At 36.5% G+C, this 24506-nt stretch overlaps 1 protein-coding gene across 1 annotated transcript in view; it reads left to right on the top strand.

Annotated features, from left to right (window-relative positions):
• MALRD1 (MAM and LDL receptor class A domain containing 1) overlaps positions 1–24506 on the top strand; it is a 298926-nt gene that overhangs the window by 233246 nt on the left and 41174 nt on the right. The window contains exons 33-35 of the mRNA XM_080382356.1: positions 1154–1429; positions 6001–6126; positions 8077–8143. Coding sequence (XP_080238482.1) covers positions 1154–1429; positions 6001–6126; positions 8077–8143 — 469 coding nt within the window. The remainder of the gene's footprint in view (positions 1–1153; positions 1430–6000; positions 6127–8076; positions 8144–24506) is intronic.

Genomic DNA, 24506 nt, shown 5'->3' with positions numbered 1-24506 from the left:
AAAACCCACCTGTGAACTTTTGCACTTGATCTGCTCTGCTTCAGCCCAAGACAACAGCAAAACCTGTCTTTTACAGACGCGGTGACATTAATTAATCTTTCCTTGTCTCTAACAAAGATAATATTACTTTCTTTACTCATCTGCCACAAATTGACCTAGAAAAGATTAAATACATAGATTTAAATTCTGGAGAATTTTCTCTTTTTTCTGCACTAAAACAGTAATTACAGGAATCCATCACATTGCTCCCATGGGAGACACTATTGGTGTAAAGAACACAGCATGAGCATAGACAGCTTCTTTAGAATTCAGTTTCCACAAACAGTTCTGATGCTTCTGCTGGTAAAATTCTGTCACAGTAATTTTCCTAGGAAGAAAGAGGGACTGAAGCGTCTGAGAGAAATTTGTTTGTATGAGTGATTACAGAAAGTTTTTTCCAGTATTATTTCCAGCAATGCAAGTAATTTAATGTCTTAATTTAAAAATACATCTTTTTTTCAGTTGTACCCTGGAAAGTTTTATCTAGTATTTTCTTTGATTTAACTCTATCACATCGAACTAAGCTACAGAATCAGGTTGATAATAAAGCATATCAGTAAAATCTTTGCTGTTATTTTATGAAAATCTTTGTTGTTACTTTATGAATATCTTTTTCTTGCTCTGCCAAGGGGTCAGACCTTACCATGCATAACAGCCTTCCATGAAACAAGTTCCTTGTTAATCCAGACTTAGGTTGTCTTTGATTTCTTTTCACCCATTCAAATATGCGAACAGAGTAAGACTGTAACTGAGGGCTATTTTAACCTCTTCCTGATAGAAGGTGGAAGAGAAGTTTTACTAATACTTTGGTATTAACTCTTCAACACATACATGGCACAAGCAGTAATAGGATCAGAACAAATGCTGAATTTGAGCTTTAGAAGCAAAGTACAGCAACAACAACAATGGAGTTAATATGATGAGACAAAGTGTTTTAATAATGTGTTCTGTACTTAGAAGCTGTGTTTTTATACAAGTTGTTTTGGGTTGGGTTTTTTTCAGAGTTTAGTAATCAGATCAGCTGCATATCCTGCTGTTCCTGTGTACATCTCAAAGACAGTATAGATGACTAGTGAAAGAAGACAATAAATAAATATTACTTTTTTTCTTGTAGGATCAGCTGATCCACACCCTCCAACTTGCAGTAGTGACCAGTTCACATGTGCATATGTGCAGCAGTGTTTGCCCCTCACAGCAAAATGCAATAGGGCTGAAGACTGCTTGGATGGAAGTGATGAAATGAACTGTCCCACAGAGATGCCTACTACCATATCTCCAGGCTCTTGCAAACAAACAGAGTTCCTGTGTCCTTCCAAGGGCTGTATCCCATCCCTCCTAAAATGCGATGGTGTGCCTGACTGCCGCTTTAATGAAGACGAAATTGGCTGCCGTAAGTTACTTTCATTGCTATAGTTAAGGCAACGTTAACTTACTTCCCTAAAACAGTGATGTTAAAAAGAACAACATAATGAAGTATAGTGTAGCATTCACTATTCCCTCATCAAGAAAAATATTATTTGTATCATGTATAATGTGTTACCTGGACAGTCACTCTACATTTGCAAATATTTTTACTTATGCATTCTTATTCCCTGGATATCAACTTTGATAAATGCATAAAATATTTTGTATTGTGCTTCTCTTAATAATTGGAAGCATTTTCTTTTTTTTCTGTAGATCAGTCAGCTACATTTGCATTGCCTCATCTCTGATTACAATATGACAGCTAGACTTTTGCAGTTCTGTAATTCACTAACATTCAAGGCAGTCCTGACCTTTCAATGATTTTGAAACCAGGTCTGTTCACACAGTAGCAGCAATCTGTGCCCTGACCAAGCAAAAGGGCTCACAAGCAAAATGCAAGGACAACAGGCTTTGAAATGCAACTGCAATGAGTTACCATGAAGTTTCCAATAGACACAAAAGTGAGCATCTGCCCAGTTTGAAATATTTCATTATTGGTAGATGAGCTGAGGCCAAGTGTTTCATTCCAGGAAGGTCAAAATCATTAGCTACTTGGAAAAAAATAAGAGGCTTTTTACATATAAAGACATTTCTTTCTAAACTTCTTGTTCTGCAGAAGTTTAACATTTCAATTTTCATCCTTATCAGAACAAAAACAATTAAAAGTATCAGTTTCCACTAGGTTAGAAATTCAAATTCTTTAACATTTTGTATTGAAAATACTGAATATGCAGGCCACTGCATATGCTATTTCTTTTCACAAATTATTCTACAAACTGGCATAGATTGTGCAGACTATCTGTTCATGCCTTTCTAGGCACTTTTGTGGTTTTTTTAGACATGGGCTCTGTGGTTTTGTTTGCAAAAGACATGATTTTGGAGATGTCTCTTATCTTAAATTCAACATTACCCAGAGGCTTGTTGAAATTTTACATGTCCCTAAGTTTAAATAAACCTCTCCTCATTAATCTTCATTTCACTTAGTTTCCTCCTCAGTATGTCCTGTTAGACACCTCCCTGTTGTGTCCTAGTACATGTACATCCTAACTCCACACCACAGCAGCTAATGTGTTCTAGAATCAAAAATCGGAATGCCACAAGATTTCCATGATTATAAGTATTCTCCAAATAACTGAGATTGTTTCATTCCCTTTGAATTCTAAGCAATGCTCAGGGAATGAGGGGAAATTAAGTCCCAGTCTATTTGAAGAACAAAAATTCTCAATAAATATTGCACCTTGGGGTTCTGGGGGGGGGGGGGGGGGGGGTGTGTGTGTGAGAGAGAATCTTAGTCAAATCTGTAATCTTGTTGTTAGTCCAAAATTCAGTTATGACTATATAAACATGTAAGTGTTGACAATATAAGATAGGAATAGAGAAGCAGCAACTCATGTTTCTTCTCTGAAGAAGATACTGATTGCAGGCAAAGCAAAAAGTGGTTAGTGGTAGTGTGGAATGAAATCAGTGAAAAGCTGATACTCTCACAGCTGGTTTTCCCATCAAAATGTATGTGCTAGGAGAGTGCAGCACTTCATCTTTAGGTGCCTACTTTTAACATATGAAATGCCATGTAAGGTTGTCAACAGAGAAAATTCAGAAAGAAAATGTAAATATTTCACGAATTTTATTTATTTTATTTAAATTTCTGCATAATCTATAAAATTGATTGTTGTGACAGTAGCTGCAGCCTATGTGTACTGAAATAATAGCAAAGATTGGGAGTGGTTTTTTTTCCAAATTTTAGTTTGAAATTGAATACTTTTTTCCTAAGCAGTTATGAACACAGAGTAAGATTTAATTAGCAAAGTTATTTTGGTTTTGGGTTGGGTGTTTGGTTTTGGGTGTTTTTTGGTGCAGATCAAATCTTCCTGCAGATCTTAGAAAATTTCAGTTTAGGAAGTACTGACACCTTCTTACCGACACCACCTGTTTTGTGCATGCCATGTCCCATAGCAATTTAATTCACCTAAGTAAAAATAGATGGACAAAAATTTTCTGGCTTCTGAACTCAGGAATTCATCAGAGAAGGTTTTCTTCTGGGATGAATACCAGTTGTCAAAATGTATTATGCATCTTGCATCTTGCAGAGATTAAGTATAAAACCCAAAAGAAGTCAAGGACAAAGAAAAGCAAATAAACAATTGCGTTAGTCAGATCTCTACTAAACCCACAATTTCTACCACAGAAATGCTTTTCTGTATGACTTAGAGATCTATGCAAACAGAATTTCCCATGGAGTTCTCACAGCAGTTAGGCTGTGCAGTATTATGTTTATAGTATTTTATACCTTCTATCTTAAATGTTGGATCTGTGCAAAGTATTCAGCATTCAGATCCATTGATACCACTGTTCCCTCTGTAAGTGGTATACAATCTCAGTGCAATAAGCTTGTTCAAGGTAAAAGGACATGTCAAAATCTTGACGATCAACAGATATAAATGGACCAACATTTCTTCTGTTTTGTCCTCAGATATGAGTCCAGCAGCCAGTCCAGGATCAGAGGAAATAATAAAGGGCTAAAGGACACTTTCTGTTCTTAACACAATCCTCAATGCAAGTTAGAGCTCAGGAAATGAATCTTTGTGTTAGTCGTCATATATATGACAAACAATATGTAGCAGTCTAGCAGTCTACATCCACATAGTTTACAGCATCCTCAAAATACATGTGCAGGGGAAAAGGGTCTAAAGGACATAAGAACATGTTTTAGGGTGAACTTCCAATTTTGTTTCTGAAGTCCTAGTCTGAACATATAATTATGTTTACAGACTGGGTATTTGTGAGCAAATGACCACTTATAAAACTGGTTCAAATACCATTGGGACATCATCCCCCAAATTGCAAAGGCTGTCCAGGATTTGGATCTGATTGCACCAAAATAAGTATGTGATCATAATTTGGTTAGGAAAGTGCATAACAGAGTATGGGAGATAGATGGTAGGATATGCTACAAATGTGGAGTGATGCTGTAAACTGCTGGGTTTTTTCAGTTTGCCACAACCTGTACCACCAGACTGAGTAGTCAAGGGAATGGAAAGCAGAAAAGGAAGTTGTTGTTCTTCTTGTTATATTTTTTTATCCTGCAGCATTTTTATACCAGCAAATTCCTACTAATATCAAGACTTCTCCAGTCAGAAGAGACTTTGATATAAACACGTATGCAGAACAGAACAGTGATAGTTTAAAATCATCCAGATCTTTAAGTTCTGTGATAAAGGTGAATTGAAATTGTAAACAAAAGCAAACTACTCTTTATATTTGTTAGTATTCTTCTACAGATTTTCCTGCAGACTTCAGTAGATAGTCAGTGCATGTAATTAAAGATTTGATCCCAAAACCCTTTACTCATTTCATATTTCTGAATATCAACATTGGCAAAAGTTGATTGGCAGGATCAAAACTGGCAAGATTTGCCTCCATTATTGTGGTCTAAATTGAAATGCAGTATTTTAAATTTAGCACATATTTGCAGCCCATATAGGCCAGTGATTTAAATTATATCTAAGGGTGGAACGAATACATCCTACAGTAGCCTGGCCATCCAGCCTGGGAGGTTATTGCCACAATTTTGCACACTGGCTTTTGAACCCATTAACAGGAAAGCATTATGACATTTTGCTGTGGCAGTGGGATATTTTTAATATTCCCAGATTCTCTCACTCTAAACTCAAAAGCTATTGTGAATATATATAACTCTGATGGAGTAAGAAGAGTTCCCTCTGATTTGCATTAGTATCATTGTGACAGAGTTCAGTTTAAATTACCTACACAAAAACCTTAAAAACAATGGTTTAAGGCAGCGTAAGACAACACTGTTTGAGATAAAATAACAAAATGGTGTTATACTCTATAGGAGTCCACAGGACCATCGGGTACATTCTTGTAGATCAGTGACTTAGGAATAATTCACTGCCTGAAGGCTTATGTGATTCCAGCAAGATTTACCTCTCATAATTCTTCTGGATACAAACATAGAAAATATAACTGAATGTCCAAGAATAAAAAAAAGTGTGCAAGTTTAGATTCTCCAGTATAGTATTTCTCTACTTTTTATGGGTTAACTATCTCTTAGTCATTGGTTTCTTGTAATAGAAGAAAAAAAAACATTATGTCATTTTTTTACTTGTTTTCAAAAATTAGTTCCATCATTTTAAAACTAGGTTGTGAATGAGAGTTGATCCAGTTTTCTTATATATTTTATGGGGTTTTATTTGGGGTTTGCAGCTTACTCTGACAACATTTTAGGTAAATACACCCCCTTCCTCTTCACAAATATAACATGGGAAAATCCAGCTTCTGTAACATCTGTGCTCTGTGTTTGTTTACTTGTTTATCTGCTCAGTAGTAAGGTTGACTGTTTTTGAAGATGAAAGCTTATAGAAGTCACACAGATGCAAGTTTATATACTATAGTACAAATCAACTTTTCTGGGAGTTTTTTAAAAGTGAGAAAAAGAAATATAGCTGATAATAACTGTCATGTTACTTTTTGTTTCAGCCATTAAAGATTGTCTCAATGGTTCTTTGTTATGCGCATCAACTAATCAATGTATAGCAACCTCCCAACGTTGTGATGGCATTGCAGACTGCATTGATTTCAGCCTTGATGAGTCCAGCTGTTCAGGTACTCAGTTTCGCATAAAAAAATCATTTGAAACAAAAAACTGTAGTTATTTCCTACTGAATCTTTAGGCAATCCTCAAATTTGACTGAATTTCCTCTGCTAACACTTTTATCAAATTACTTCAGGCATGAATTTTCCTGATGAAAGTATGATACAGATAAAAGATGAAGAAAAACATGAAAAATAATATGCTTAGTTAATGTCTTCACAAGGGGTGTTTCTTAAAGTATAAACACACTGTTTAAAAAAAAAAAAAAACAAACACAACAACTTCTATAGTGTACTACTAAGGCACTCTCTTGATTTTAGCCCAGTGAGTAGCCAGCTTAAATCAACTCACATTTCTGAGTTAATAGGAATTTTTGTTTGGTAAGTGTAACCCAAATCTAGGTTAGAAAATAAACCAAAATATATAATGTTTGTTTTAACACAATGCATTTCCCACAATATTGAGTTAAATTGTGGAGAAAGGTAAGAACAGCACACTAATAAATATCCGATCTGAATGAGACTTTTATTGAGAAAATCTAACAAAAGCATAGATTATGACAAAAAAAAAATAAATTTAGATTAAAAACATCCCATTCAGTGACAAAGTTACTGCAGTTCTTCCCCAAGCCGGTTACAAACTCTGGGCCAGTTCTGTATTAACAGTACTCCCCCGACTTTGGTAAAGTTGCATTAGCTGAGAATTCAACTCACTGTTTTTATGATTTATTATGAGTTATGTGATAAAGTTTACAATACATAGTATATATTGTAACAATATAATTCATTATAGTGTGTTAGATGTCCTACATTACCTTCTTGGTAGGAGACATCTGCTGATTTCTCTGGGAGTGAAGGTTGTCCACAAGTATTATATTCATTATATATGTTTGTTATACCTTTCTCTTTTATTATTAATGTGAGAGAATAAATCGTACTTTAACATAAAAAATTACCGATTTTACAATGCAGAAAGAATGCATACTTGGTAAATTTGATTTCTAAAAAGTATTTTAAATGTAAAGGAATATATTCAGAAATCACTTCCATGTAGAAGAATATAGGAATATAGAACATAACTTCATAGCCTAGCATGACAGTGAATTACAAATCTTTTACTATTTTGTCAGAAAGCAGATCATTTAAGTAATTAATGTTTTTTTCCAAAGTTTCTTCTTAAAACTGGAGTTGTCCACACTGAATAGCACTGGTTTTATGCCTCAGCAAACAATTTTTATTTGTTTATTTGTATCCAAGATTCTTTAGGTCTAATTTGCATTTTACAAGTTATTTTCTTACTAAAGAAGATTGAGGGGATTCATTTTTTATTTTGAGTTTTTCTTGTTGTAGGAATGTAAAACTAAACGTGATGATGTGGAAATCCATGTTAAGGGATGTCAACAGCTGATAATATATCACTGACATCTCCCTTTGCTTAAACGCATTTACTCTTTTCAAGATTGATTTCTCTAGTTCTTATGAGAATGTGATTCTAAGTGTTAAATTTCTGGACATCTTTAATAAGAAGGCTGGTGACACAAAAGTGTCTGTTTGTCACCCCTATGTAGAAGCTATTAATAATAAAGTAGACTTAAGTACTTCTTAAATATAAGTTCAGTTGTTTTGGATGTTACTTTATATATTCCTGTTTGTTTGAAAATGATGTAAGTGGCAAAAGCTTCATTTCTGGAGTCACATAAAACTCTGACTTGAAAAGAATTAGAAGCCTGCTCAAGTGAAGTACCAGGATTTCTATAAGCTCAAGAGGAGCCCATTGACAGTAATGTATTTATGACTTGACACTTACATCACCAAGGCAAGGTCTAAAAGAAGAGGGTTTGATAGTGCTAAGTACCCAAATAGACAAATGTGAATATTCTTCCATTTTTAAAATCAGGCAATGAGAAATATAATAACGATGGGGGGAACTTTAAATTCTAATTTTTACTTCTATGTTTGCAGTTTGTCCTGAAGAATACTGCAAAAATGGAGGAAGATGCATCGTCAAAGATGACATTCCGTTATGCCAGTAAGTTACATTGGGGATTGACTTGTGCTTAAAGTTGGGAAAAGGTGCTGTTGAAAGATCTGTTTTGTTCCCCAGAGGCTGAAATGATGTTCAATAGAAGCATATTTTAAAAAGTCTTCACATGTCTACACTTCTTATTTGCAGTTGCTGAGTTAAACACAATTTGAGAAGAATATTATGTATTAGATAGAATTTTCTAACCTTCATCTATCATTACATGAGACAATCCGTTAGCCTGACACATTAAGTTTTCTGTGTCTCATGTTTCACAACAACATTTAACAACAAATGCTTCTACGGAAAATGATGCCTTATATGCACCAGGTGTTGTGTACCTCAGATGAGATCCACAGCAGCTCATGCTCTCATCTTTCTCTGAACTTGTGATGTATTTCTGTTATAATGTGGTTTTTTGCATATATTTGGAGAAAGAAAGTGATGTTTTTCCACTTATGCCAAAGAGTTAAACATATGTTTATAATTTTCTGGAAATACTCTAATCTGAAAAACAATGTATGCAATCCTGATGTGGAATGTACGAGTCATTAGAAAGTGTCTCATGCTATCTGAAGGGATGCATTTACACAAGATACCACTCTGGTTTGCACTGGGAAATTACAGGAGACTTTTTAAAGTGCAAAGAAATCAATGTTATACATTATCATACTTTTGTCTTTCATGTGCTTCAGTGGATCTTGCCAAAGAGTTTGCCAAATTACTAAAGAAGTTACTTTTATCAGAGTATCTATCTTAGTCAAGACCGGATGTTAGTATTTGTCTCCTAGTCTCTAGGAAATGCACATCAATAATCCTGCTGAGAAAATTTCAGTTATTGGAGAATTTCTTTCAATACAGGTTTATCCTTTACTGGTTGAAGAAATGTGATAAATAACATACTCAGAAAATACAGGCACTTTCATATAGAGTACTTTGATTTACCTCTTGGAAAACACTGTTAATTACCTGTAGATTTCCCAGAATCTCCTCTATTGTAGAACAGAGAATGGTCTCTGCAAGAAGCTTGGAATTTCATTCTGGTGGCACATAGGGAAAGGTTGCAGATTAAATGAAATGGATAACCAGCAGAAAACAAAGGGGTTGGGAATAGTCGGGATTGTTACAATTGGTAGATTAAACCACTGATCAACAAGAAAATTCCTTGAAGGGACAAGGCACTGGGGGAGTAATTGAGTTTTTAAGGATAGTAAAACAGTAAGTAGGAACTTACTCAGTTCCTCACTGAGGAACCCTCACCATTCAGTAAGAAACATGAAAATGAATTCTGATGCAATGCATAGGTAATGGGAGCAAACGCAAAGAAGTGAAAATGTCCTAACTCATGGGCTGATGTAAGTCCAAGAGCTGTTTGTGCTTATGTTGGTAAAATAGGTCATCTCTATTGAAGAATACTAGAAAAGTAGTATATGTTGCAACAGTGGAAGGCTTTCTGAAAACTCTGCCAGTAAGGGATGACCCTGGAGAACAGCAAATGGAGAAGAAAAGGAATAGCCAGATCAACAGTTTGATGTCAGTACCAATCAAGGGTTTATAATATTTTGAAGGAATTACTGACACATACAGTAAGAGGAGTTAGCCATTTCAAAGATAAGCTTCTGCATGATTTTTGAGAATCACACGCCAACATCATGAAAAGAAAGCAAATAACAAAAATGTACCATAAATGATAAAAAATGTAGAAGTAACCCACTTTTCATTTCCTAGAAAAAAAAACCATAAACCCTAGAAATTTAACACGGAAAATACACTATTTTTTTACCTGTTTTGTTTTGTTGGGGTTTGTTTGTTTGTTTGTTTGTTTTTCAGTTCTTACCTTAGATTTCCTGATAAAGAGATGATAGATTTAGGTGGAGATATCTTCTTCTCTTGAGACCAATTGCTCTTACAGACTGCAGATCAGGTCAGGAGAAAAAGCAAAGCACATAAGAATGCAGGAAGCCTGTCAGACAGCAAGGAGACACCTGAAAAGAGCAGAGTATGGATACTGCCCTGTCACAGGAGTGGCAGAGGAGTCTTCGTAGAGACCCGGAGGTAATTGCGTGGAGATTACAGTGATCCTAAAAGTCACTGAGTTTGACTAATAGTCTTCAGTGACACAGTGGACAAAGGGAATATTTGTTAGCATATTCTTTTATTACTATTTTTTATTACACAGTGGATTCCAATCTTCCTCCACTAGACATGCTTGTGTTCTAGTTTCTATAAAACAGCCCTGAGTCTGTTAAAAGTCTCTTTGGCTTCTCTGAGAACGTTGTTTTAACAAAAAGAAGTCTGGACAGGTCTCAAAGACTTATTTGATTCAAGGTTCCATTGTGTTACTACAAAAAAACCCTGAAATTGCTGCTTATCTTACCTTAGTTGCTGGCTGGAGTTAAGCCATGCACTTAGTTTGAGGTATATCAATAGAAAAGAATCCAGTGTCTGGAAAACATTTTTGTTGGTGATTAAAGGTGAGGTTTTCTGTGGTTTTTATGCAATGTGGTTGAGGTAGTAAACTGTATAGACTCCTCCAAGTAGTTTAATGTCAGCATGGGAATAGAATGAATTTTCACTAGCTGCTTAGGCAAAAGAAATCAGCTATTTGAAGAGATTGCAAATTTATAGCAGATCTTATGCATTTAGTACTTCTCAAGTTTTTGATGCTGTATGTTGTTATATGTGTACACTATTGTTGCCTAGGTATATAAAGTGAATACTTAGGGCATCAGCCTGACTTTCTTTCAATAGTATGTAACTAAGAGGGATCAGTAGAAGGTGGAAGGTGAGGTCTGACATACCTCCAAGAAGAGGTATCTGTAGACGAGGTGAAAAAGGTAACAGTAGGTACAAATCCAGATAAGGTTTCAGAATATTGAAGTGGGTAACAGGGCTGGTATATCAGGTTGCTGTCATTTCTGTTCATGCTACTGAAAACAGCTTTTGTTAGCTGGTGCATAATGATTGTAGTAAGGAGAAGCCATAGTCTTTGAGACTGTGACTATTGATGTTGCGGTGAATGTTCTCAGCAAGAGTTTGCAAGTAAATGCAAAGCAACAGTGCTTTGCACGTGATGGTTAGCTTCCTACTTGAATGAAACAGCTTGATGGCTGTCCTGATCCACTCTGGTATTTAACTTCTGGGTTAGGCTTGAAAGCCGTTTGCATTTGTTTCTCCTGTTTGGTCAGGAAAGTACTTGGGGCACATAGCAAATATGTTTATCTTGTTCTTACTACTTCTTAGGTATCCTCTTTGGTTACCAAACTAGATGGAGCTTTAGTCTGAGATGGTATGGCCACTCTTCACAAAATGTGACTCCCGTTTGTCTTGACTGCATTCCTTTCTGTGGTGGTTGTGTATTCAAGTGGCTAGTGCTGGCTATCAGCTACTGTAGCTGCACAGGCAAATTATGGTGATTTGAGCAATAATGGCTAGAATTTTTGCAATTTCAATAGTCTCATTTCAAAATTATTCCTTTGATTATATGTGTGCTTTCCCCAATTTTTTGTCCAGTGTTTTTCTGTGTTTGCTTTATTTTTTTAAAGTGACACCACAGATCTCTGGTAACATATGAAAGGAATATTGATGAGAACAAGCAAGCTGGGAAGTGTGTTTGTAACACACTGAAGTGGAAGGGTGAAGCTTCAAAGATTGTACTAGTGCTGAAAAAAAACCCTGAGAACAGAAAAAAATATATTTTACTAGACTGATAATACATAATTTTAATTCTCATACCAGCTAGACAAGATTAATACAAGACTTTCAGATTTAATATGTACTAAAACTCACGTATTCTAAACATAATACAGTGTTCATCTTTCCTTTTATTTGATATACTTTCTATGTAACATACCAAATTTCAGAGTAGTTACACTGACTAATACTAAAGAGTATAATGAGAGTGCTTTTATTAACGTCTGAACTGTAAGAAGGCTCTATCCTTAAGCAGAAAATGTAATTACATTCACTGGCCTGTAATTAAAAAATCATGTAATAAATTAGAAATACATCTTCATTAAACAGTTTTTAAATTACACTGATGTACCATGTAGCTAACGGAACCGTGGAGATTAGAATGGCAAGGAGTCATTATAAATAGATAATTAATTAAGGTTATCTTTGTAGTTGTGCATCTAAATGATGGTTGGGCCCAAAGTACAACAACTGAATTATTTTATTTGTTTGCTTTATGTGATAAAAGTGAAAAAGATTCCTTTCCCTATTATGTGTTAGAAAATAATTGATTTTACAGGGTAATAATTCATTCATAGGAGGGGATTTTTGCTTATTCTCCTTTGAAAAAACAGATTATTTGGTCCTCTATTTTAAAAAGAATTTATTATTATAAGCATAAACGGTCTGTTCTAATGTGCAAGTAAAGTATTTTATCGCCAGTGGTACAATAGCAAATAGTATTCCACAAAAAAAAAAAAAAAAAAAAAAATACCTTTTCTCACAATCTGACTTTTTCACCAAAACACTAACTTCTGGTAAGCACAATACATTTTTGAGGGGAAGTCCTACAATGTGGCATGCAACTTTAAATAATGCCACAGTAGACTTTGTTCAATATTTTTTCCAGTCAACTATTGCATGGCAAAGCATTAAAATTCCATATCTTCCCTGGGCAGTGTCTTACAGTGAGGAGTGTAGGCGCTTTTTATCTAAACATGTTTGCCTTTGGATGTACTCTTACATGTGCTGTTTTACTCGATTTTTGAGGTAGTCATCTTTAAAAATTAGAAGTGAGGGGATTTTTTTAATATCACACAGTGTTTTGTGGAAAAGGAGTGATAATCGTATTCCCACCTAAGAAAATAAAATGCTTGGAAGCATCTGGCCTGTGATTTGATGGAAATACAAAGCCTAGAGACTGACAAGATAGGCACATCCAATTCATGAGTCAAGAGAGTTTACAATGGGAGAAGATGGCAGTTTCCACTTCAGTTGTTTGTCCTGCTGCTCTCAAAGATTCCCACCTCAGTTAGAGGAGGGATTGCTGATGTAGCAGCTGCTGAATCACTGCAGATTATAAAATGTGGAAGCAAAGAAAATTGGTAGTGATTTCACTCCCTTCCTAAGAATTTTCTTTTAGATTTACTGAGCAGATGTGACATAGTTAAATTGATAAAGCTATATAGAACCTATATATCTACCCAGGAAAGTGGTTTGTCTTCTGGGAAATGAAGACAAAGGCACATTTTTTATGGAGACATATACTTGGCAGTGCTTGGTTGTACTTGGTGGTCTTTTCCAACATAAATGACTCTATGATTCTGCATAGAAACATAGACAGCTAGTATACAGAAGATTTTTCACATCTTTCATTACCCAAGTGCCATCTGAAGAGAGCTGCTGAGCCAAATAAAATAATAAATTCAGTTTGCCTGAGTTAGGTAAAACTGAGAATGGGAAGACAAGTTAATATCTTGTTAACATGAAAATATCTCTGTTCTCCAGAATAAATGAGACACAGCTTGTTATGAAAGAAAATATATAGTATATTGATGGAAATCCACATTTAAAGATTTGAAAGCTCTTTCCTAAAGTTTCTATTTCATATATTATTTTCTGTTTACTCTTTACCCTTTCATATTCAGAAAAGCTTCATGAAATCAAGGTGCTTGTTCCTAATGGAATAATAGTGCCACTTGTTGGCTTTTCACATTTCTAACATCATAGCCTGTTCCAAAAAAAGGCAAATATGATGTCATTAAAAATGTGTATGAGATAAGAGAACACTAAGCATCAGAAGAAATTAAACTCTTCAGTAGCCTTTTGATTCCATTTCATCAAAAAGTAGTAATCAGATCTACATAAACACAAGTATATACAACCCAGACAAAACTGGCTGCTGATAAAATTTCATGCATGCCTGCTGATGTGAGTCTTTTTTATAAAACAATTGAATAGTGTGGGGATTTTTTCTCAAGGATTTTAATTTAAAAATAATTTGTCATGTTTGCATCTTTTGTGTTTGCTTTTGTCAGTCATATGAAATGATCAGTTGAACTCACCTGCAGTTTTGTGGCATTTTATATATTCAAGTATTACTAGTTAATGTTTTCCATTCTTTTTCCTTGCATTAGGAAGACCATTAGCATACAAGAGTCATCATATACATAATCTTGGTATAATGCCATTCCTTTAGAGCCCAAAGCATTTCTGACACTTGTACATTACCTTTTAGTGTTCCCTGTACCAGTCCTGGTCCTACATTATTACTTCTCTGTCTAAACTGTGTATTTCATTCAACAGTCTGGACCTCTATATTGAGGTATTTTGTTTTTCACTGAATCTGGCTGCGGCATTTAGGCAACTCAGATGGTGACTTCTTATCTGTCTTCAGGTTATACAAAAGATAATGCTAGAAGACTGGTGTTGTGGAGAACCAGAGTACTGATTTTCCTTCAGGTCATGGTATGTTTCATATGACCTGCATGCACTCTTGTTTGTTTCTTCTGGCACCCCCAGACACTAGGGACGATGGTGCAATGTGACAGAAACACAGATTCATAAATCTTATGCATTTGGTCTATTTTGTAACAGTTTGGATGAAACAGGGTTTGATTTTGATGCTGATCACCTACTAACAGGGCTTTCAGCAATCATTTCACAACATAAATAAACTGAAATAGCATTGTAAAACCAATTTAATTCTTCATATATGAGAATTTGGGAAATGCTGATCCTCTGTAAGCAGTTACTTGGAGCTTTGCTTTGTTTCCTTCTCTTCGCAGTTAATAGTATAATCCTGAGATCAGCTTCTTATCACACTGGAGCCAGCTACTTCATGGAGTTGCAACTCCTAGAAATGATAAAAAAAAACATTTTTCTCTAAGTCAAACCTAACTGAATATATATGGCAGTTTGCCATCATCTCCAGTGAGGCAGTGACATCCTGTGAAGTACACTTGTGAGTGGTCTGAATCAGTTGATCGCTGAATCAAATTATTTCAGAAGGAATTTGTATTTTTTATTTTCTTTACTCTAAAACTAAAACAAGGTTTTCTCTATGTAACTGTTAAAGTTTGACCGTACATAATTGAAAGCCAGATGTTCTGTTCAATTAAACAAATATGACTGAACAGACCCAAAGCTTGGTTTCACAATAAATATTTCTGATCATGTTTTTGAGAAACCTCTAGCAACTGATTCAAATATAAACCAGACTTTCTCACTTAACTCTTGGGTTTGGATCTTTTTTTTAATGGAAAACAAAAGCTCAAGATATCTGTAAAACTGGAAATGAGCAAAGTAGCTTATAGTGTTTCCCTGTCTTCCTGAAGAGAAATATTACTCTGGCAAATGCAATGAGTATCTCTTGAATGACCCATTGCTAGAATTGAATAGCACTTACAATGGAAGAACGTCATTTAGATATAGCCCACTGGTCATGCTGGAAAGCAAACTGTGCTTAGATCTTTTCAAATTGTCTCTTTATGATATGTTTTCTGGGTGGGGAGGTTTTTACCTGTATAGAAAATCAGCAAGGAATTTCTGGGACAATTTCTAAATCAAAGATCCTGATGAACGTTATATACAACCTTTTCTTGCAAGATTTTGGAGTTGAGATGAAATAACACTTAGCTTTGGGAACAAAAGTAACTGCATGTTTCCTTTGAAAAGGTGAATTTAGTACATTATAAACCTAACTGCAACTCTCAAGATCAGACTCAGAATTATATTTAGACTCTGATCAAAATAATTGATGTTTTAATATGAAGAAACTACAATCTTATTGAGAAGTATATGGGCAAATAAGTATAGTTTAGCAGATACAGTGAAAGTAACTTGGACATATAAGAATGCATATGAGAAATTAATTTCTCCTCAGTTGGATTTCCTCTCCCGACAAAATTTGGTATTAGTAGTGCTTAAGATGATAAAAACATTCAGCCTTTCTGATACATATCTTATATTTATATTTAAATTTTCAATTCACTCTTCTAAAAGAGTCAAAGCAAAATGAAGTAACTTACAAGGTGTAGGAAACTATAGCGAGATACTTATTATTACCAAGTGCAGTGCACCTTTAACTCAGAATGGCTTATACCCCAGAACTATAAGCATTATTACAGTTAAAATTCAGAAGGTAAGATTTTATCTACAACAGGGACAAGCTTAGGATATGGGAAATGTATCTGTAGGAGAGGATGCTTGGTGAGTGATAAGAGATTTTTATATGGGAGAATGTAAAGTAATACCGGATATTGGATGTTTGTCAAAGGATGGAGGGTTCCCTGAAAGGTTACTCCTACGAACTCCAGATGCCGAAGAGGAGGAAAAATAGATGAAAAGCTTTAAATCACAATATTTTTTGCTTTGTTTTTTTTTTTTCAAAACAGGAAAGAATAACTGTAAAATAATACACACTTTTCAAAAGAAAAAATAGGGAAAAATTAAGGTATTACATACCAATGAAGGAAGTATAAACAGAAGGGTTGCAAGGATTCTCATGCTACAGCCTTCTCTCCTTCACATTCATGTGGCTGTCTTTTGTCCACAGAAATTTAAAAACATCTTTGGGTATATCTATTTATAGGCATATACATTATTCTACATCTTTTGGATTATATGGGATCAGACAATAATTAACACGGTCCGGGTTCAGATTGTCTAGATTAGCCTGAGTAACAATCTTCTTTAATACTTAGTCTTCCTGGATTTAAATGAAAGTAAGACAGAATATTTGGTGTGAAAACCAGTATTCTCATACCCTAAGATTACATCTGCATGTCTGCTTATCAAAACTTCATTGCCTAGAATCAGCTCACCCCTAGAGCCCTCTCTGTAGGAGCTACCTGGAGGCTGCTGCTTTGGTATATCTAATGCAATACATACAAAATGTATCATAAAAAGTTGTAAGGGAAAGAAAAAGTTGTTTTGGAAAACACATATACCATCAAGCATGTTGGGTACAGTGAGGGAGATTGTGATGCAAATAGGCTTGTGCTGTGGATGGCAGGAAAGATGGGGATGGTGGAGATCTCTGAGAATCTGTATTACTGTGTAAGTTGTATAGGAAAGACATGTATCTATTCTGTATGAACTATATCCTGGTACATGGCCTACTTAGTCTGACCCACTAGACACCCCGGTGTCACAGTTTTCTCAAGCTATCTCACATGTTTTCAATTTTACCTCTTCTTCAGCATGAATTTAAATCTCTAAGAATTATACAATTTGTGCTGTTGCTAGGTGGCTAAGGAATTGTATAAAGGCTGAAAATTCCTCTGAATTAAGAACTTCTGAGTTTTCTTTGCCAGCTTTTGCAGTGTTGATTGATCTGGAAAGCTCCATGCATTTTAATTTTAAACACACATACAAACATAAAGGATTTTTCTCAACACTTGGAAGGATCTTTTCATGTTTGCTATTGCTCTAATTAGCTACTAGGCTACATCTCTAAGTGGGAAGCAGTAACTATCTGCTATTCCCAAACAAACTTTTGTATGTCCTTTAGGGAAAAAGTACATATACTGTTAAACTAAAATAATTTTGTCTGTATCTGGTCCACAAATGATATTTTCAATGTGCAGAAATACTTCCTTTTAAAAATATGTATTGGATGTAAGATATATGTGAACTTTGAAATATCCTTTAAAGTCTGTCAAGGTAATGTGGTTCATGCAAGGGTTACAGTATGGATCACAATACCAGAGTTGCTGTAGGAATAAACATCTCTGGCAGGTTCACCTTAGCTGGGTGCCAGCTGCCCACCAAAGCTGCTCTGTCACTCCCCTCCTCAGCTGGGCAGGGGAGAGAAAAATATAATGAAAGGCTCATGGGTCAAGATAATGACAAGGAGAGCTCACTCACCAATTATTGTCATGAGCAAAACAGATTCAACTTGGGGAAAAGTAATTTAATCTATTACCAATAAAGTCATTGTAGGGGAATGTGAAAATAAACCAAATCTTAAACACCTTCCTGCCACCCCTCTCTTCTTCCCAGGCTCAAATTCACTCCCAATTTTCTCTGCCTCTTGTACCTGAGTGGCGCAGGGGGATGGGGAATGGGGACCGTGGTCAGTTCATCACACACTGTCTCTGCCGTTCCTTCCCCCTCAGGGGAGGGCTCCTCACACTCTTCCCCTGCCCCAGCATGGGGTCCCTCCCACGGTAGACAGTTAACTATTAAATTCTCCATTGTGAGTCCTTCCCATGGGCTGCAGTTCTTCACGAACTACTCCAGTGCGGGTCCCCTGCAGGATCACAGGTCCTGCCAGATAACCTGCTCCCGTGCAGGCTTCCCATGGGGTCACAGCCTCCTTTGGGTATCCACCTGCTCTGGTGAGAGAATGTCCATTGACTGCAGGTGAATATCTGCTCTACCATGGACCTCCCTGGGCTGTAGGGGCACAGCTGCCTCACCATGGGCTTCACCAGGGGCTGCCGGGAATCTCTGCTCCCACCTCTTTCCCTCCTTCTGTACTGACCCTGGTGTCCGCAGAGTTGTTGCTCTCACATATTCTCACTCCCACTCCAGCTTTGTTGTGCGGGGTTTTTTTCCCCCTCTTCTTAAATATGTTACCCCCAAGGCACTACCATCATTGTTGATGGGCTCAGCCTTGGCCAGCAGCAGGTCTGTCTTGGAGCCGGCTGGCATTGGCTCTATCGGACAACAGAGGAAGCTTCTAGCAGCTTCTTAACAGAAGCCACCCCTGTATCCCCTTGCTACCAAACTCTTGTGATGCAAGCCCAATACAATGGCTATTGTCCAGCTAGGCTTCAGAATTCAATAAACTGCAGGAGACAGATTTTTCTTGTTTGTTTTTAAACGGTGGAGGTGAGAAATGCTGGGATTTAAGTGAATTATTTCCTTGTATATGAGAAAACTAATTGTCCAGGATGTGTGATATTTTATCTCTAGTCTTTGTTTATTTGCAGTATGTGTGCTTTTGTATTAGAGGACTTAAACAAATTATGATATGGGTTCCTAGCTAGGCTGAACTAAACCGTGCCTTAACTTACCCTCTGTGCGGCCAGATGGAAGCCACAACTGTGGTAATTCTCTCTGTGGTCAGTGAGAAAGACTGTGAATGAGCCCAAACTGATTTCTCTGGGTTTATGTCTAGGTCTGTATGTACTTAGAGCACCTTGGAAGCTGTATGAATTCCTTGGATAGATTTCAGGTGTCAACTGTATATAAACATATGCATTGTGCCTAGGCTAATACTTGAAAAGTCTTTGTTGGAAAAGAAAACAGTATTTGGGCCAAAGATCTGTGATGATAGTTTCCTTAATAAGTGCTAGGTGAGATTATACAGTCAGGATTGTATAAATTCTAACATGAAATGTGTTTACGCTCTAGGTCATTAACTTACTATATTCTTTTTTTGCTTCATGAGTTTCCTTGTTTTCACTTAGAACTTTTCAATTTTGTATTTTAATCCTTTTGCCATTCATCCTTATTAACTATCGTACTTTCTACTGATGAAATGCCTGCTTAGGTGAGTTTGGTTGCAAAAATTGTGCAAATAAAAAAAAAAATTCCTTAGGGCTGTAAAATAAAGCTAACAAGATGAATACCTACAGTTAAATGAAGCCTGTTTTATGCAGTCCTTGCATGCTCGAGTTTTCTACACAAGCTACTGATAGTGCAACTTTGCATGACTAGGAGCTGAACAAAACATTTTTTAAGCACTGATACATAGAGCTGAATATTGTATGTTTTTCACAGAGCAGAATTCTAGATTATAAATAGCTATTTCTCCTCTGGTAACTTTATTTTCAAAATTTAGGTACTCTTTTGCAAACTGCTAATTTTTATCAGGCGAATCAAAGTGGTTTGATTTGTTTTGTAGTCTCTTAAAAAATTAAAAATAGGTCAGTAGGAGTTCCATCCATTATTAACAGCCTTCAATAGGTGGAAAACAGGTTTTCTTTGCTTTACTTTTCTTTATCCCTTCTGTAAATTAATACTTTATTAATGTGAAATTTGTTTGGGACTTAGGAAAATGGAAGAAAGATCCCCTAAAAGTTGTTTAATATTTCAGTGTGTGGAAAATACTGTTTACATAGTCATAGAAATCCACAGAGATTATCTTCCCATCACTTTTGCTTTTAGAGGTGGAAGTGAGGCGGTTTGGCAAAATACATTTTTAGGCTACACAACAGCTATTCATTATTTTAGTTCTAGTTTTTTAATAGGCATCTTATCAATTTTTTTCCATTTGTCAGGGCTTCCCTTATGCTATCAACAAAGTCGATCAGTATGTTTTTTGTAATAAGATCAGCAAAAAGCCACAGAAGGAGAATGTTTTACTTTATCTAAGTAGCTTAAGAATTTTTTCTAATGAATCATTAGATAGGAGAGGAAAGCTAAAAATGTGCATTGCATATAGCTGCGTCACCAATACATAAACTAGAATATACCAGTATAATAAGTACAATTCACTTAGGTTTTATATTTGTATTCATATATAGATATATATATTGCATCTACAGCTATCTTTCTAATAATTTGTGGCTTTAGAATACTTATCAGAATGCTGTTACTACAGACAGCAAGCTACAGCTCACTGTAAACACAGAAGTTGTTCATACACCTGATGCTTTATTCTGACCTACAAAACATATGGCTACAGAATTATGGGCATCACATTTCAAGATGGGAATATACAACACAACTGTGTATTCAAACATAATATAGAAGTTGATAAATCATCACATTACTCTTTCTTAACCTTCTAAAGATATATTCATTTATATTGTCACTAAAATATGTCATACATGAAGGTCAAAGTAAGATTTTAATAGGTAACATAATGTGACCCCAACAATGAACTTTATGGTGTTTTATTCCTCTCTATATATGTTTTATATGGCAGAACCATTGTGTATATGAAAAAAATAGTGAAGATCTAATCATCTTTCTCTATGCACACTATACCCACTAGAAGGTCAATGTCACTTGAGATTTAGTCTTGTGGAAAAGTCCTCCAGAAAATCTTTTCCTTAATCATCCTGAGCTATCCTAGAATTCTACACTCTGAATTTCCCCTAATACCTACAGGCAGGTTGTGTCTTTACCCTATACATTCTTACTTGATCTTTCATTTTAAGATGTGTTCTTACCCGTAACATTTAACGAAAGTTCTTGCCCAAGCTGTCATCATTATGCTTCTCAGTTACTGCAACATTGTCCCTCCTTGCTTGGGTGACTGCAAGGTTTTTATGCTTATATTCCTCAGAAAGCAGCTGCAGACATGATTCTTCTGACCATTTCTTTGACCATACTGTTGGTTTTGCATCTCTGCTCCCTCTTTCTTACTGCAACAAATGTTACTTATAGACCCTACTTTCACAGCCTTCACTATTTATTCCCACTCCATCTATCATTCCTCATGTCGCAAGTATAATTTGAATACATTTCATATATTGGATGCTAATCCGGTATAACCTGTCCCCTGTAATCCAGTGCACAATAGCAATAGCCTGTCTGTGTTTTAACAAGTCTCTGCACCCTTGTCAAAGTTTAGAGCAGAATTTGACAAAACTCTTACTGAACAGAAAGCAGGTATCTCTTTCAAAATGACTTCATTCTAAATGTGCATGAAACAAGGACTGAGCACAGGAAGGAATTAGGCATATGCTTTCCTTATAAATACAGAGAATCAAAGCATAGTACAATAATCTTGCCTTTGACATCTGAGCTTTATTTACAACTTTTTCATCTTCAGTCTCTAGCCTTCTTTTTAATAACCTATTTTGTTCCAGTATTATGAAGTTCTCACAGCTGGATTTGGCATGCAAAAGCTGGAACAAATACTTTGGTAAATTTTCAAGGCCATCTTCTTTTGGCTATTTTTTCTTATAACTGTGAAGAATGTACAAGTATTCCCAAAAAAATGCACAGCAGTGAACTGCAAAATTCTTTTGTTAAGGCAGGCTAGACTGAAACATTCAAAACTCTGCTGATATTTCAGAAGCACACAAGTGCTGCAATAGTAATTAAAATGAAAAATTTCCCCTTTTTCAGGATGTCTCAGGAAAGTAATTTATAGTTCATAAGGTCTTTGGACAAAAAAGGAAAAAAAAAAAAAACAAACAAGCAACCCAACTAAAAACTTTTTTAATGCCATGGGCTAAACACATTCATTTGTATCTTTTTATTATTACCTTGAACAGGGAGAAGAACAATTTGCATACAATTTATAGGATACTAGTTATATACTATTCTTTCTTAAATAGGCACATACATTTTACCCTAATTCTGTAAATTCTAATTTGCTTAGACTTTGCTAAATGTTACACAAGGGAATTAAAATTAGCTGAAAGATTGGTCCCTTTTTCTCCTTTCATATCCTCCTCTCAAGGACATGCTAATGAAAATAAGAATACTGTTTTACTTGTGCAAGTACTCAAGATAAGGAATAATTTATTCACTAGAATAACAAACACTTCAAAGTTTTCTGGTGAAAAGCAGAAATTTTAATAAAATATTGTGCAAAAAGCTGGGTAGTCAGAAAAATGTCTACAAAGTTGTTTCTGAGGGAAAATATCCCATACCTAGCCAAAATCTCTGGAATATTTAGAAAGGAAGAATATTTGTCCTCGTTCTTAGATTGTATGTTTCAGTACAGCCCTGGGCTATCACTGTACAAACACATCAGGAACATTTATATGTTACATGATGAAAGGAAGAGGTTCTCAGGAGATGGGGTACTTTTTCAACATCTGAAAAATGTTTTTCCCTCTTGTGAATGGAGTGTGTCCTCATTACAAATGAGGTCTCTGCACCCTTGTCAAAGTTTAGAGCAGAACTTGACCAAACTCTAGGATACTCCCCCAGTATCCTAGAACAGTCTCCCTTCTGATGTTACCAAAATACAAGGGCTACCAGAAGACTGTTTTATCTGTGGTTCATGTTCTTGTGTAGTGTAGTGGGTTGAACCGGCTGGGTGCCAGCTGCCCACCAAAGCTGCTCTGTCACTCCCCTCCTCAGCTGGGCAGGGGAGAGAAAATATAACAAAATGCTCATGGGTCGAGGTAACGACAGGGAGAGATCACTCACCAACTGTTGTCAGGGGCAAAACAGATTCAACTTATTTAATCTATTACCAATCAAATTGGTGTAGGGGAATGAGAAAATAAACCAAATCTTAAAACACCTTCCCACCACCCCTCCCTTCTTCCCAGGCTCAACTTCATTCCCAATTTTCTCTACCTAGCCCCCGCGAGTGACACAGGGGGATGGGGAATGGGGACTATGGTCAGTCCATCACACACTGTCTCTGCTGTTCCTTCCCCCTCAAGGGGAGGTCTCCTCACACTCTAACTCTGCCCCAGCATGGGGTCCCTCCAACAGGAGACATCCATGAATTTCTCCAGTGTGAGTCCTTCCCATGGGCTGCAGTTGTTCACGAACTGCTCCAGCGTGGGTCATTTACATGGGGTGCAGCCCTTCAGGAACAGACTTCTCCAGCATGGATTCCCCCGCAGGATCACAAATCCTGCCAGATAACTGCTCCAGCACGGGCCTCTCTCTCTGTGGGTCCAAAGGTCCTTCCCCTGGGGTCACAGCCTCCTTCAGGCATCCACCTGCTCTGGTGTGGGCTCCTCCATGGACCACAGGCAGGTATTTGCTCCACCATGAACCTCCCTGGGCTGAAGGCCACAGCTGCCTCACCATGGGCTTCACCAGGGGCTGCCAGGGAATCTGCTCCGGCACGTGGAGCACCTGCTGTCTCCTGCGCTGACCTGGTGTCTGCAGAGTTGTTGCTCTCACATGTTTTTCTCACTCTTCTCTTCCAGCAGCTGTTCTTGCAGCAGTTTTTTCTCCCTTCTTAAATATGTTACCTCCAAGGCTCTGCCATCGTCACTGATGGGCTCGGCCTTGGCCAGCAGTAGGTCCATTTTGGAGCCAGCTGGCATTGGCTCTATCAGACACAGGGGAAGCTTCTAGCAGCTTCTCACAGACACGACTCCTGTAGCCCCCCACTACCAAAACCTTGCCACACAAACTCAATACATGGAGCATCAGTGAAACAGGAAGCACAGAAAAGTTGTAAAATGTTGGTTGGTTTACTAGACTAAAAAAGTTATTGAAACAAATTTTTCAGAGCAGTGCCAGTGTGTGCATTCCTCATGACTAATTTTACTCAAAGATCCCACATGGGAAAAAATATTTCCTGTTTTATTTTTAGGGCAGTTCGAGCAGCAGGCACAGATTTAGGAAGCCTAGCAGGAAAGATGTCATAACCTTTAAAAAATTTTTTGAGTACAAATTCTAAGGTCACAGACAAAAGTGCTTGAGCAGCCAAGCACTTACTGTGGGCATCCATTCATTCTGCTTATGTGAGGGTATGAAATTAGTCCTGAGAATAAAATACAAGGATGGAATTGTGGATTTCTGAATTCCT

Source organism: Falco punctatus, assembly GCF_963210335.1.
Source record: "Falco punctatus genome assembly, chromosome: 4".
Classification (NCBI taxonomy): Eukaryota; Metazoa; Chordata; class Aves; order Falconiformes; family Falconidae; genus Falco; species Falco punctatus.
This window is presented reverse-complemented; position numbering and strand designations above follow the sequence as displayed.